Genomic DNA, 13,893 nt, shown 5'->3' with positions numbered 1-13,893 from the left:
TTTTTTGAGGCGCTGACTCAGTTGAACAGGAAAGCCGGCTTGGTCGGTTCGGTCGGGGCTTCTCTCCCAGGTGAGAGCTGAAGCAGAGAGCACAGTGATGGCTTCTGGGTAATTGAGGTGGTCTCTCGGACAGATGGGGAGGATTATATCTTCAAGCCGAGCCACTAAGACGTAACGGTAACTTTGTGGGAGAGAGAGAGTTCACAAAATGGGACAAACACCAAATTGAGACTCTGCATGTAGAATTCTGCAAAACATATCCTCTGTGTACAACGTAAAACACAAGTGGGGCTCTGTTCACAAACACCAACAGACCCGACAGAGGCCCAGGACAGCAACACAATTAGACCCAACCAAATCATGAGTAAACAAAAATAAAATTACTTGATACATTGGAAAGAATTAACCAAAAACAGAGCAAACTAGAATGCTATTTGGCCCTAAACAGAGAGTACACAGTGACAGAATACCTGACCACTGTGACTGGCCCAAAATGAAGGAATGCTTTGACTATGTACAGACTCAGTGAGCATATCCTTGCTATTGAGAAAGGTTGACATAGGCAGACTTGGCTCTCAAGAGAAGACAGGCTATGTGCAAACTGCCCATAAAATGAGGTGGAAACTGAGCTGCTCTTCCTAACCTCCTCCCAAATGTATGATCAATATTAGAGACACATATTTCCCTCAGATTACACAGATCCACAAAGAGTTTGAAAACAAATCCAATTTTGATAAACTCCCATATTTATTGGGTGAAATATTAGTGTGCAATCACAGCAGCAAGATTTGCGACCTGTTGCCACAAGAAAAGGGTAACCAGTGAAGAACAAACATCACTGTTAATACAACCCATTTTTATGTTTATTTATTTTCCCTTTTGTACTTTAACTATTTGTTACAACACTGTATATAGACATAATATGGCATTCTTTTGGAGTGTAATGTTTACTGTTCATTTTTTATTGTTTATTTCACTTTTGTTAATTATCAATTTCACTTGCTTTGGAAATGTAAACACATGTTTCCCATGCCAATAAAGCCCCTTGAAATTAATTGAATTGAGAGAGAGAGAGAGAGAGAGAGAGAGAGAGAGAGAGAGACAGACAGAGAGAGAGAGAGAGAGAGAGAGAGAGAGAGAGACAGAGAGAGAGAGACAGAGAGAGAGAGAGAGAGAGAGAGAGAGAGAGAGAGAGAGAGTCAGAGTCAGGTGGGTAACACTCAACCCAAATATAAATTAAACACCAGGAGTTCTCTGTTACAATATCTAAAATCAATATTTTTCTCTGTTCTTCTCTTCCAGAACACAGATTCACTTCACGGTGGCCATTGATTTCACAGCATCCAATGGTGAGGGCTGGTACTATTTTCATACATTCTTTGTATTGTATTCTACAGCTCTATAAGCTGACTATCTCTTACTGTGAGGCTCTCAAGTCCAGCAGGCTGTTGTCTCTACTCAAGCTCTGAGCTCTGAACCATGAACCCTGCATTCTAACCCCCCTGGGTTGCTCTCCAGGTAACCCGTCCCAGTCCACCTCCCTCCACTACATGAACCCGTACCAGATGAATGCATACGCCATGGCCCTGAAGGCTGTAGGGGAGATCATTCAGGACTATGACAGTGACAAGATGTTCCCTGCTCTGGGCTTCGGAGCCAAGCTGCCCCCCGATGGACATGTGTCCCACGAGTTCCCCTTGGTAACTATCTATCATCGTCCTATGACTGCAGACGCACACACACACGCACAACGCACACACACGCACACACACGCACACTACAGATTCTCACTGGGGCTGGTAGAGCTGGCAGAGTTTGCTGCTAAACTCGGTATTATCTGATGTCCAATGAGTTCCCCTGGTAACTATACTGTACAGCCTCTGACTGAAGGATGGATGGATCCTAACTGTTAGAGCTGGTAGGGTTTTAAGCTGGGTGTACAGGTATGTTCCCTGAGTCATACTATACTGACACCTGCAGCCCCTACCTGCAGATGTAGCTATAGCTAGCTACTGTACAGCCCCTACCTGCAGATGTAGCTATAGCTAGCTACTGTACAGCCCCTACCTGCAGATGTAGCTATAACTAGCTACTGTACAGACCCTACCTGCAGATGTAGCTATAACTAGCTACTGTACAGACCCTACCTGCAGATGTAGCTATAGCTAGCTACTGTACAGCCCCTACCTGCAGATGTATCTATAGCTAGCTACTGTACAGCCCCTACCTGCAGATGTAGCTATAGCTAGCTACTGTACAGCCCCTACCTGCAGATGTAGCTATAACTAGCTACTGTACAGCCCCTACCAGCAGATGTAGCTATAGCTAGCTCCTGCTCAGCCCCTACCTGCAGATGTAGCTATAACTAGCTACTGTACAGCCCCTACCTGCAGATGTAGCTATAACTAGCTACTGTACAGCCCCTACCTGCAGATGTAGCTATATCTAGCTACTGTAAGCCCCTACCTGCATATGTAGCTATAGCTAGCTACTGTACAGACCCTACCTGCATATGTAGCTATAGCTAGCTACTGTACAGCCCCTACCTGCAGATGTAGCTATAGCTAGCTACTGTGCAGTACATCACTGAGGGTGTTCATGCTGTTAGTAATGACTCAAAGAAGCACACTTCAAACATTCAGCATGTTTATTAACGTGGCTGGCTCTGACTGACTTCTTCTGGTGTTTATTAACGTGGCTGGCTCTGACTGACTTCTTCTGGTGTTTATTAACGTGGCTGGCTCTGACTGACTTCTTCTGGTGTCTATTAACGTGGCTGGCTCTGACTGACTTCTTCTGGTGTTTATTAACGTGGCTGGCTCTGACTGACTTCTTCTGGTGTTTATTAACGTGGCTGGCTCTGACTGACTTCTTCTGGTGTTTGTTAACGTGGCTGGCTCTGACTGACTTCTTCTGGTGTTTGTTAACGTGGCTGGCTCTGACTGACTTCTTCTGGTGTTTATTAACGTGGCTGGCTTTGACTGACTTCTTCTGGTGTTTATTAACGTGGCTGGCTCTGACTGGCTTCTTCTGGTGTTTATTAACGTGGCTGGCTCTGACTGGCTTCTTGCACAGCATTTACATACATATGATTTACCTTTCCTAGTCGAGTTTGTGTGTGTGTGTGTGTGTGTGTTGTTTGTGTACTTTGCGTTGAATTTTCTGTAATCTTGTATATTGGTGTTTCTATGTGCATTAAGTTGTGTGTGTGTGTGTGTGTGTGTGTGTGTGTGTGTGTGTGTGTGTGTGTGTGTGTGTGTGTGTGTGTGTGTGTGTGTGTGTGTGTGTGTGTGTGTGTGTGTGTGTGTGTGTGTGTGTGTGTGTGTGTGTGTGTGTGTGTGTGTGTGTGTGTGTGTGTGTGTGTGTGTGCGTGCGTGCGTGTGAGGGATTGAACATGTGTGTTCCTTTGCCAGATATGAGCATGCATAAATTAAACACAGGTTTAATTTAAAACCTTTTATTGTGCTATTTGGCATCTATAAGCCTGACGGATTCTTCAATCAATTAGACTTCTCTCAGCCAGATAATGTGGATGGAAATGGGATACCTAGTCAGTTGCACAACTGAATCTATTCAAACCGAAACGTGTCAACGGCGCCCGGGGAGCAGTTGTTGTTGGGGGTTAACTGCCTTGCTGAAGGGCAGAGCAACCGATTTGTACCTTGTCCGCTACGGTGTTAGATCCAGCAACCTTCCGGTTACTGGTCCAACTCTCCTATCCGCAAGGCTGGATGGGGATGGTGTTGTACAATAAAACGAGCAGCCCATCGACAGGGTCTCCACCGCCATAGCCGTGCAAAGTAAGGATACCTTTTTTTTTTTTTAAATAGACCAAATATTTTTTCCCTAAAGTACTGAGCCTTTCATAGTCCTGTATTAGCGGACCGATATAGACGTCTGGAGCGCGGGCAACCCCCCCCCATTGAAGAAAAAAATCACAGCTCCCCCACCCCCGAACTACTTCCCACTGCCTATGTCCATCACGTCACTGTCACGTTCGTCGTTGGAGGCATACTCGGACTAAAGCACAGCGTGATTACAGTTCCACATCTTTATTTAGGTGAAACTTTAAGCAAAATAAGAAACAAACAATGACTGTGCAGTACTGAGGTGCAACATGCACTCAATAACAAGATCCCACAAAACACAGTGGGGAAATAGCTGCCTAAATATGATCCCCAATCAGAGACAACGCTAAACAGCTGCCTCTGATTGGGAACCATACCAAGCACACCAACATAGAAATAAACAACATAGAACACCCCCAGTCACGCCCTGACCTACTATACCATAGAGAACCAAGGGCTCTCTATGGTCAGGGCGTGACAGTCACCCTCCATTCTGATTCAGATTATTCCCAAACCTGACAATATGACGGAAACCAACCAACCGGCACACACTTTCAAGGGTTTTTTATTCTCATTTGCTGTACAGTAATGGTAGAATGATGTTTGCTTTAGTTTTGGTGCTTGGAGGCATATCAACATTAGTATCTATGAAGCTTTATACTCAGATACACTAGTGTTTCCTCACTATTTTCCTGGTTCAATCTCAGAATTGAACAATTCAACTGGCCTTTACCTGATTAACTACACTGAACAAAAATATAAACGCATACGTGCAACAATTTCTAAGATTTTACTGAGTTACATTTCATATAAGGAAATCAGTCAATTGAAATAAATTCATTAGGTCCTAAACGAAGTTGCTGGATATTGGCGGACACTGGAACACGCTGTCCTACACGTCAATCCAGAGCATCCCAAACATGCTCAATGAGTGACATGTCTGGTGAGTATGCAGACCATGTTTTCAGCTTCCAGGAATTGTGTGGAGATCATTGTGACATGGGGCTGTGCATTATCATGCTGAAACATAAGGTGAATTGCACGACAATGAGCCTCAGGATCTCGTGATGGTTTCTGATCATTTGTACAGAAATGATTTGGTTGTGCGTACCCACAGTTTCATCAGCTGTCCGGGTGGCTGGTCTCAGACGATCCAGCAGGTGAAGAAGCCGGATGTGGAGGTCCTGGGCTGGCGTGGTTACACGTGGTCTGTGGTTGTGTGACCGGTTGGACGTACTGCCAAATTCTCTAAAACGATGTTGGAGGTGGCTTATGGTAGAGAAATTAACATGATATTCTCTGGCAACAGCTCTGGTGGACATTCCTGCAATCAACATGCCAATTGCACACTCCCTCAAAACTTGAAACATCTGTGGCATTGTGTTGTGTGACAAAACTGCATATTTTAGAGTGGCCTTTGTCCCCAACACAAGGTGCACCTGTGTATTTTTATTTGCTTTATTTAACCTTTATTTAACTAGGCAAGTCAGTGTTGATCATGTAACGATGTAACAGTAATGATCATGCTGTTTAATCTGCTTCTTGATATGCCACACCTGTCAGGTGGTTGGATTATATTGGCAAATGAGAAATGCTCACTAACAGGGATGTAAACAAATTTGTGCACAAAATGTGAGAGAAATATGCTTTTTGTTCAAATGGAACTTTTCTGCGATCTTTTGTTTCATTTCCCTTTACATGTTGCGTTTATATTTTTGTTCAGTGTAATTCAGGTTACATGTTTTGTATTTTCTCCATCGCAGAATGGCAACATAGAGAACCCCTACTGCAACGGAATGGAGGGGATTCTAGAAGCATACCATCAGAGTCTGAAGACTGTACAACTCTACGGACCCACCAACTTTTCTCCGGTTGTCAACCATGTGGCGAAGTGAGTGTGATCGTGAGCCCCCGAGACAGACAGTACAGAAGCTCTCCTTATCAACTCATATAGCCTGATCCCTGATCTGTTTGTGCTGTACAGCCAACTCCTATAGCCAAAAAGGAATGACAAGACAGCACAAACAGATCTGGGACTAGGCTACATTTCAACAGCAACACAAGGCTGGTCATTAATCAACCTTACCTCAACCTTGGTTAGAAAATAAGTTGAAAGACAAACCTTCAGGAAACCTTCGTCTCCACACTTATCCAGACAGACCATTAGAGCCACTAACAGACACTATCAGTAAATAATTGTTGTTTTTTGGATGTGTTGTGATTTAATGAAAGGGAAATAAAAAAATAAACTGTCGCCGCGGTGACGGATGTAACTTGTGGTCAAGTCCCAGAACAAATTAATAAGTGGTCACACATTGTGTGTGTGTGTGTGTGTGTGTGTATGTGTGTGTGTGTGTGTGTGTGTGTGTGTGTGTGTGTGTGTGTGTGTGTGTGTGTGTGTGTGTGTGTGTGTGTGTGTGTGTGTGTGTGTGTGTGTGTGTGTGTGTGTGTGTGTGTGTGTGTGTGTGTGTGTGTGTGTGTGTGTGTGTCTGTGTGTGTGTGTGCGGGCGGGCGGGCGTGTTTCGCTTGATGTGTAGGCTTGATGTCCATTTAACTTCCCAAACAGCAGTAATCTCTCATGTCTCTGTCTTATGATGACACACAACCCCCCCACGCACACACCCCCCAAACACACAACCCCCCACACACACAACCCCCACGCACACAACCCCCACGCACACAACCCCCACGCACACAACCCCCACGCACACGACCCCCACGCACACACCCCCACGCACACAACCCCCACGCACACAACCCCCACGCACACACCCCCCACGCACACAACCCCCACGCACACACCCCCCACGCACACAACCCCCCACACACACAACCCCCACGCACACAACCCCCACGCACACAACCCCCACGCACACACCCCCCACGCACACAACCCCCACACACACAACCCCCACGCACACAACCCCCACGCACACAACCCCCACGCACACAACCCCCACGCACACACCCCCCACACACACAACCCCCACGCACACACCCCCCCACGCACACAACCCCCACGCACACAACCCCCACGCACACAACCCCCACGCACACAATCCCCACGCACACACCCCCCACGCACACAACCCCCACGAACACAACCCCCACGCACACAACCCCCACGCACACACCCCCCATGCACACACCCCTTTTTCATTCAAGTGTCAACTCCAGAGAGCCAATCGTTCGACAGGCTAAATTAGAAAGCAGGAGAAAGGACTCAACAACCCCAGAGAGCCAATCGTTTGACAGGCTAAATTAGAAAGCAGGAGAAAGGACTCAACAACCCCAGAGGTCTGGCTGAAATGTCAATAACGTCCTTAGTTTTGGCATAATGAGCACTTGGATGTTGTCACTGTTGTCTTCTCTAGTTACAATAATAAGATCAGAGTCATAACGAACAAGGTTACGTGGACGTGGACGGGGAGAGCTGATCCTAGATCGGTCATTCTATTCTGGGAGGTTTAATGTATACAGCCCCTGGTCAGAGCCTACCTGGCAATCCATCAATAACAACAACAAACAAAAATATATATAACAGAAACAATACAGCAACTTGCATTGCTAAACACATCAGTAAATGATTCATGTTATGGACAGCTAGGGATGGGTGATGGAAACTAGGCCACGTACATACAGAACACTGCTGAGACTGGCTCATCACAGACCGGAGAGTTACAGTACACAGCAGGCTGTACTTCTATATTGAGGCTCTGGGACTCGCTCTCTGGTGACAGGAAGTTAGTATCTGAAAAGAGATCGCCTTTTAATGTGTTGTTTCTTTCCAGTCAAACAGCGCGAGGCAGGTAAAACTATACACAGTTCAGAAGCACACTATGGTGGATTCCCAGAATAAGTTGGTACATTCTGAGTGTCTATGTCACAGACAGAGGATACACTAGAATACGTTGATACATTCTGAGTGTCTATGTCACAGACAGAGGATACACTAGAATACGTTGATACATTCTGAGTGTCTATGTCACAGACAGAGGATACACTAGAATACGTTGATACATTCTGAGTGTCTATGTCACAGACAGAGGATACACTAGAATACGTTGATACATTCTGAGTGTCTATGTCACAGACAGAGGATACACTAGAATACGTTGATACATTCTGAGTGTCTATGTCACAGACAGAGGATACACTAAAATCACAGGGAAATCGGCTTCAAGTCTGTTCCCAAGTATTTCCACGGATAATAGAGAGAAGTGATCATAAACAAATGTAAGCAAGGTTTGAAATTATTACGTTTTATTCCAATATGAAATGTATTTGGGCTTCTTGCGGTTAATTTACAGTCTACAAATGCAGTCTCTGTTCTCTCTCTGCCAGGTACGCAGCGGCCGTACAGGACGGCTCTCAGTACTTTGTCCTGCTCATCATCACAGACGGAGTCATATCAGACATGGCCCAGACCAAGGAGGCCATCGTCAATGTGAGTAGGCTGCTGGATGTTCCCATTACCCATAATCTTCCTCTGCCCTCTGTCTCCCTGTGTCTCTTTCTCTGCGTCTGTCTCTGTCTTTCTCTCCCTCTCCGCAGGGCTTTACAGCTGCTTTTAACTTTCTGCTTTTAACGCACCTCTGCTTTTTACCACAGCTAGCTCCAGGCCAAAATCAATGTCTGTTTTTCTGCTGCTTTGAGCCATGCTCGTCAGAGCCACTTTATTTCAGGATGTAGGACTATGTTAAGTTCTGTTATCCACTCTAGTTCTTTTACTGTTGTTTGGATGTTCTATTTTTCTTTGACCAAATGTAGGTTTCGTTTATGAACATCACAGCACTGTTACTTTACATTAACTTCTGCTTGTGCCTTTCTGAAATGTCTGTTTGAAAAATCCACTTTGTGTCTCTCTGGCCGTGAGAATAGACCGAGAGGGTGTTTACTGTCCAGCTGTCCAATGGGCGAGTGGCACGGCATCCTGACCTCTGATGACCTCTAACCTCTGACCTCACAGCAGGCTGGGTTTAAAGGGAATTTGCGACTGTTAGTAAAACCATTAGAACAGCCACACCTTCCTTTTAAGATCTTGTCTGCTGCTCTATCTTACCTCGGCCTTCTGACCTGCCTCAGACATCTACCTCTAACCTGCCTCAGCCATCTGCCTCTGACCTGCCTCAGCCGTCTACCTCTAACCTGCCTCAGCCATCTACCTCTAACCTGCCTCAGCCGTCTACCTCTAACCTGACTCAGCCGTCTACCTCTAACCTGCCTCAGCTGTCTACCTCTAACCTGCCTCAGCCATCTACCTCTGACCTGCCTCAGCCATCTACCTCTGACCTGCCTCAGCCGTCTACCTCTAACCTGCCTCAGCCAAGACATCTACCTCTGACCTGCCTCAACCAAGACATCTACCTCTGACCTGCCTCAGACATCTACCTCTGACCTGCTTCAGACATCTACCTCTGACCTGCCTCAACCAAGACATCTACCTCTGACCTGCCTCAGCCAAGACATCTGCCTCAGACATCTACCTCTAACCTGCCTCAGACATCTACCTCTGACCTGCTTCAGACATCTACCTCTGACCTGCCTCAACCAAGACATCTACCTCTGACCTGCCTCAGCCAAGACATCTGCCTCAGACATCTACCTCTAACCTGCCTCAGACATCTACCTCTGACCTGCCTCAGACATCTACCTCTGACCTGCCTCAGCCAAGATATCTACCTCTGACCTGCCTCAGACATCTACCTCTAACCTGCCTCAGCCATCTACCTCTTACCTGCCTCAGCCAAGACATCTACCTTTGACCTGCCTCAGCCAAGACATCTACCTCTAACCTGCCTCAGACATCTACCTCTAACCTGACTCAGACATCTACCTCTGACCTGCCTCAGACATCTACCTCTGACCTGCCTCAGACATCTACCTCTAACCTGCCTCAGCCATCTACCTCTGACCTGCCTCAGCCAAGCCATCTACCTCTGACCTGCCTCAACCGTCTACCTCTAACCTGACTCAGCCAAGCCATCTACTTCTGACCTGCCTCAGCCAAGCCATCTACCTCTAACCTGCCTCAGCCAAGCCATCTACTTCTAACCTGCCTCAGCCAAGCCATCTACTTCTAACCTGCCTCAGCCAAGCCATCTACCTCTAACCTGCCTCAGCCAAGCCATCTACTTCTAACCTGCCTCAGCCAAGCCATCTACCTCTAACCTGCCTCAGCCAAGCCATCTACCTCTAACCTGCCTCAGCCAAGCCATCTACCTCTAACCAACATCAGCTTCCTCAACCAAGCCTTCTAACCTGCTTCCTCTGCCCTGCTTTCTGTGTCCTGCCAGCTTCTGCCACCTCTGCAGTCCTGTCTGCCATTTTAAGTGGCTCTGGATAAAAGCTAAATAACTCAAATGTAAATGTACCAGGCCAGCCTTTTGGCTAAATATTAGTTCCAACCCCTCTCTATGATGTTCCATGGTTCTCTCCTTAACTCTTTTCTCAGGGCAGTGAATTATAAAGGAGGGCCTCCTGTTCCTCACATGTTAGGACAGAACAGTAGAATCACCTTTCTGCCAATCATTAATTTTAGCTCACTCTATTACCGCACTCCATGGCTGTGTTCCAAATGGCACCCTATAGGGCCCTGGACAAAAGTAGTGCACTACACCCTATAGGGCCCTGGTCAAAAGTAGTGCACTACACCCTATAGGGCCCCAGTCAAACGTAGTGCACTACACCCTATAGGGCTCTGGTCAAAAGTAGTGCACTACATAGGGAATAGGGTGCCATTTGGAATGTTAGCAGTTCATACCCATGTCACGGGGGAAGGTGGGAGGGAAACTGACTCACTGACTGATTTGTCATGCAGAGGACAGTTGAAATAAAACTTGGCAATATTAGAACGTTTTTTTAAATCTTCTGCAGACTGGAAAAGACTATTACAGCCGAGGACAGCTAGAGATCGAGTGATTCCAAGTTGCTGGGTTTGCAAATATTTTTGCAGTCCAAAGATAGATAGTATTTAAACAGCGTGCAGAAGCATGATCCCCTGGGTTAGAAGTAGGGGGTGGTGGTTGGGGGGGGGGGTTGGGGTGGTGGTGGTTGGAGTGGTTGGGGTGGTGGTGGGGGTGGTGGTTGGGGTGGTGGTGGGGGTGGTGGTTGGGGTGGTTGGGGTGGTGGTGGGGGTGGTGGTTGGGGTGGTTGGGGTGGTGGTGGGGGTGGTTGAGGTGGTGGTTGTGGGGGTGGGATGGTGTCTGGAGGATAAAACATAGATTTATCCATTACGTTGACGTAGTGGGATAGAGACAGTTCAGATAAGCAGAGAGGAGTAAGAGGTGTTATTATAATAGATTTACAGTGTACAGTACAGGGCATGTTAGATACAGTAATTGCTAAGTGTTAATGCACATCAGGTTTTGCTTCGAAAGCACTAGTTCATCATTAAATGGTTTCAAGCACCTGCTGTTAGGTCACCAACATATCTCATGTTGTTCCAGGAATCATGAATAAGATTGAGTGGAAATGTCTTTGAATGTGGCAGAGATAAAAGTGTTTCTACTAATTAATGTTATGACCTATAGCACCAGTCAAACGTTTGGACACACATACTCATTCAAGAGTTTTTCTTTATTTTTAAAACTATGAAATAACACATATGGAATCAAATTGTAACTAAAAAATGTTCAACAAATATTTTATATTTGAGATTCTTCAAAGTAGCCACCCTTTGCCTTAACCATGCTGGTTAAGTGTGCCTTGAATTCTAAATAAATCACCGACACTGTCACCAGTAAAACACACCACCTCCTCCATGCTTCACGGTGGGAACTACACATGCGGAGATCATCCGTTCACCTACTCTGCATCTCACAAAGACACGGCAGTTGGAACCAAAAATCTCAAATCTGGACTCATCAGACCAAAGGACAGATTTCCACTGGTCTAATGCCCATTGCTCGTGTTTCTCGGCCCAAGCAAGTTTCTTATTATTATTGGAGTCCTTTAATAGTGGTTTCTATGCAGCAATTCGACCATGAAGGCGTGATTCACACAGTCTCCTCTGAACAGTTGATCTTGAGATGTGTCTGTTACTTGAACTCTGTGAAGCATTTATTTGGGCTGCAATCTGAGGTGCAGTTAACTCTAATGAACTTATCCTCTGCAGCAAAGGTAACTCTGGGTCTTCCTTTCCAGTGGCGGTCTTCATGAGAGCCAGTTTCATTATAGCGCTTGATGGTTTTTGCAACTGACCTTGAAGAAACTTTCAAAGTTATTGAAATTTTCCGCATTGACTGACATTCATGTCTTAAAGTAACGATGGGCTGTCATTTCTCTTTGCTTATTTAAGCTGTTCTTGTCATAATATACACTTGGTCTTTTACCAAATAGGGCTATCTTCTGTATACCCACCCCTACCTTGTCACAACACAACTGATTGGCTCAAATGCATTAAGAAGGAAAGAAATTCCACAAATTAACTTTTAACTAGGCACACCTGTTATTTGAAATGCATTCCAGGCAGTGGCAATTTTAGCATGTAAATCTTGGTGGGGCAAACAAAAAAAGTGGGTTGCATGCCAGCAAAAGCCACTACACAACACAACAGTAAACAAGACATTAGTTGCACTCTAACGGTGACAAACGGTGCCCACAAACTGTACACATGGCTATCAGCGGAGCCTTGTCTGGCAGCGAAACAGTTCATTCAACCTCATTTACTGCCTTTTGAAAAGACATGGCTGACTTGCTTAAACAAATGTGGTTTCTACTGACAGTTGAGATGTACAAACTATGGCATAAGGGGACGACAAGCGGATAAGAGGCAATCTGTAATTTCGATTAAGACATTAATTAGCGAGCTTGGAAGGACGTAGTCAATATAACTATTTGTTCAGCACTTTTGAAATGTACAGCGACAGAATTCAGAACATGGGCCGTTCTTACAGTGTTCTCCCTGTATACCAAGTCAGAACCGTAGGATAAATAAAGGGTGAATATAAGCAGACACTGAACTCTCTTACAATATACGATGATTACATTTATCTTAAACAGGTTATAGGCTACATGTGCACCACCAAGTCAGAACAGTAGGTGAATTTATGAGGGAAAAATAGACCAAATTATCAGGGTGAGGCATATGGGCTACTAACAGCTAACTACACAACATACACTTAGAATTACTTTCTTAGCTACAGTATACATATCTCCCTGCCATATTGCATCATTTATGCAGCAGCAAACAAGACATTTTTGGACTCACCTTGTTGTGCTGTGCTCACTTGCACAGGAAGGAAGCATGGCAGTCCTTCGTGGGCAAATTTTGTCATCAAACTTTTTCATCAAAGTCTGGCATTCACTGGATTGATGGTGCTTTCAAGACAACTGGGAACTATGAAAAAAAAACAAGATCGATCTAGAAAGAGGCCTGAGTTCCCGATTTACAATTCCGAGTTGGATGACCGTTCAAAATGTATATTTTCCCAGTGGGAGCTTGTTTTTTCCCGGTTCCCAGTTGTCTTGAACTCACTGAAGTCAGATTTAGCAGTTCCGAGTTAACAGTTGTTTTGAGCGCACCACAAATCATGCTTCAGTGACAGCATGGCCAATGTTGAATTTTATCATTTTAAGAGACACTTAAACCCAGACTAGGGACCACACAGCCACTCCACTGAATAGCAGGGTAGTGACTGCTTTCCAATGCTTGCAGTTAGCCACTGATTCCTTCCAAACCACTCATTGTTGAATTTATGATTTCCAACTTGTTGTGTAATGTTTATGTCCAATGGCCGATGAGCACCGATACGTTTTATCTATAATTTATCTTCATTATTTATCTTCATATGACAAGCATTAAAAAGGATTTGCCAGTAGATTGTTGACTTGATTCATGATGATGACTGCTAGCTAAGATTTAGAAAGTATGATGTTGACATGATCAGTCCAATCAAAGCTACTGTAGATATAACATGATTTTACGTAATTTTATCTGTGGCCAATGGCCTTGAGCCTTCTTGGATGGGCACGTCTAATGTAACTCTGAAAGACCTGCATTTTGGAGCTGCCTTACTCAAGAAAGCAAAAAAGAGACCATGTT

The 13,893-nt window shown here is 45.3% G+C and overlaps 1 protein-coding gene across 4 annotated transcripts in view; it reads left to right on the top strand.

Annotated features, from left to right (window-relative positions):
* LOC106572802 (copine-5) overlaps window positions 1–13,893 on the top strand; it is a 213,880-nt gene that overhangs the window by 173,983 nt on the left and 26,004 nt on the right. For all 4 annotated transcript variants that reach the window (XM_045696442.1, XM_045696441.1, XM_045696440.1 and 1 more), the window contains 4 exons: window positions 1,303–1,349; window positions 1,519–1,700; window positions 5,612–5,739; window positions 8,193–8,295. In XM_045696442.1, the coding sequence (XP_045552398.1) occupies window positions 1,303–1,349; window positions 1,519–1,700; window positions 5,612–5,739; window positions 8,193–8,295 (460 nt within the window). The remainder of the gene's footprint in view (window positions 1–1,302; window positions 1,350–1,518; window positions 1,701–5,611; window positions 5,740–8,192; window positions 8,296–13,893) is intronic.

This window comes from Salmo salar, chromosome ssa15 (assembly GCF_905237065.1).
Source record: "Salmo salar chromosome ssa15, Ssal_v3.1, whole genome shotgun sequence".
Classification (NCBI taxonomy): Eukaryota; Metazoa; Chordata; class Actinopteri; order Salmoniformes; family Salmonidae; genus Salmo; species Salmo salar.
This window is presented reverse-complemented; position numbering and strand designations above follow the sequence as displayed.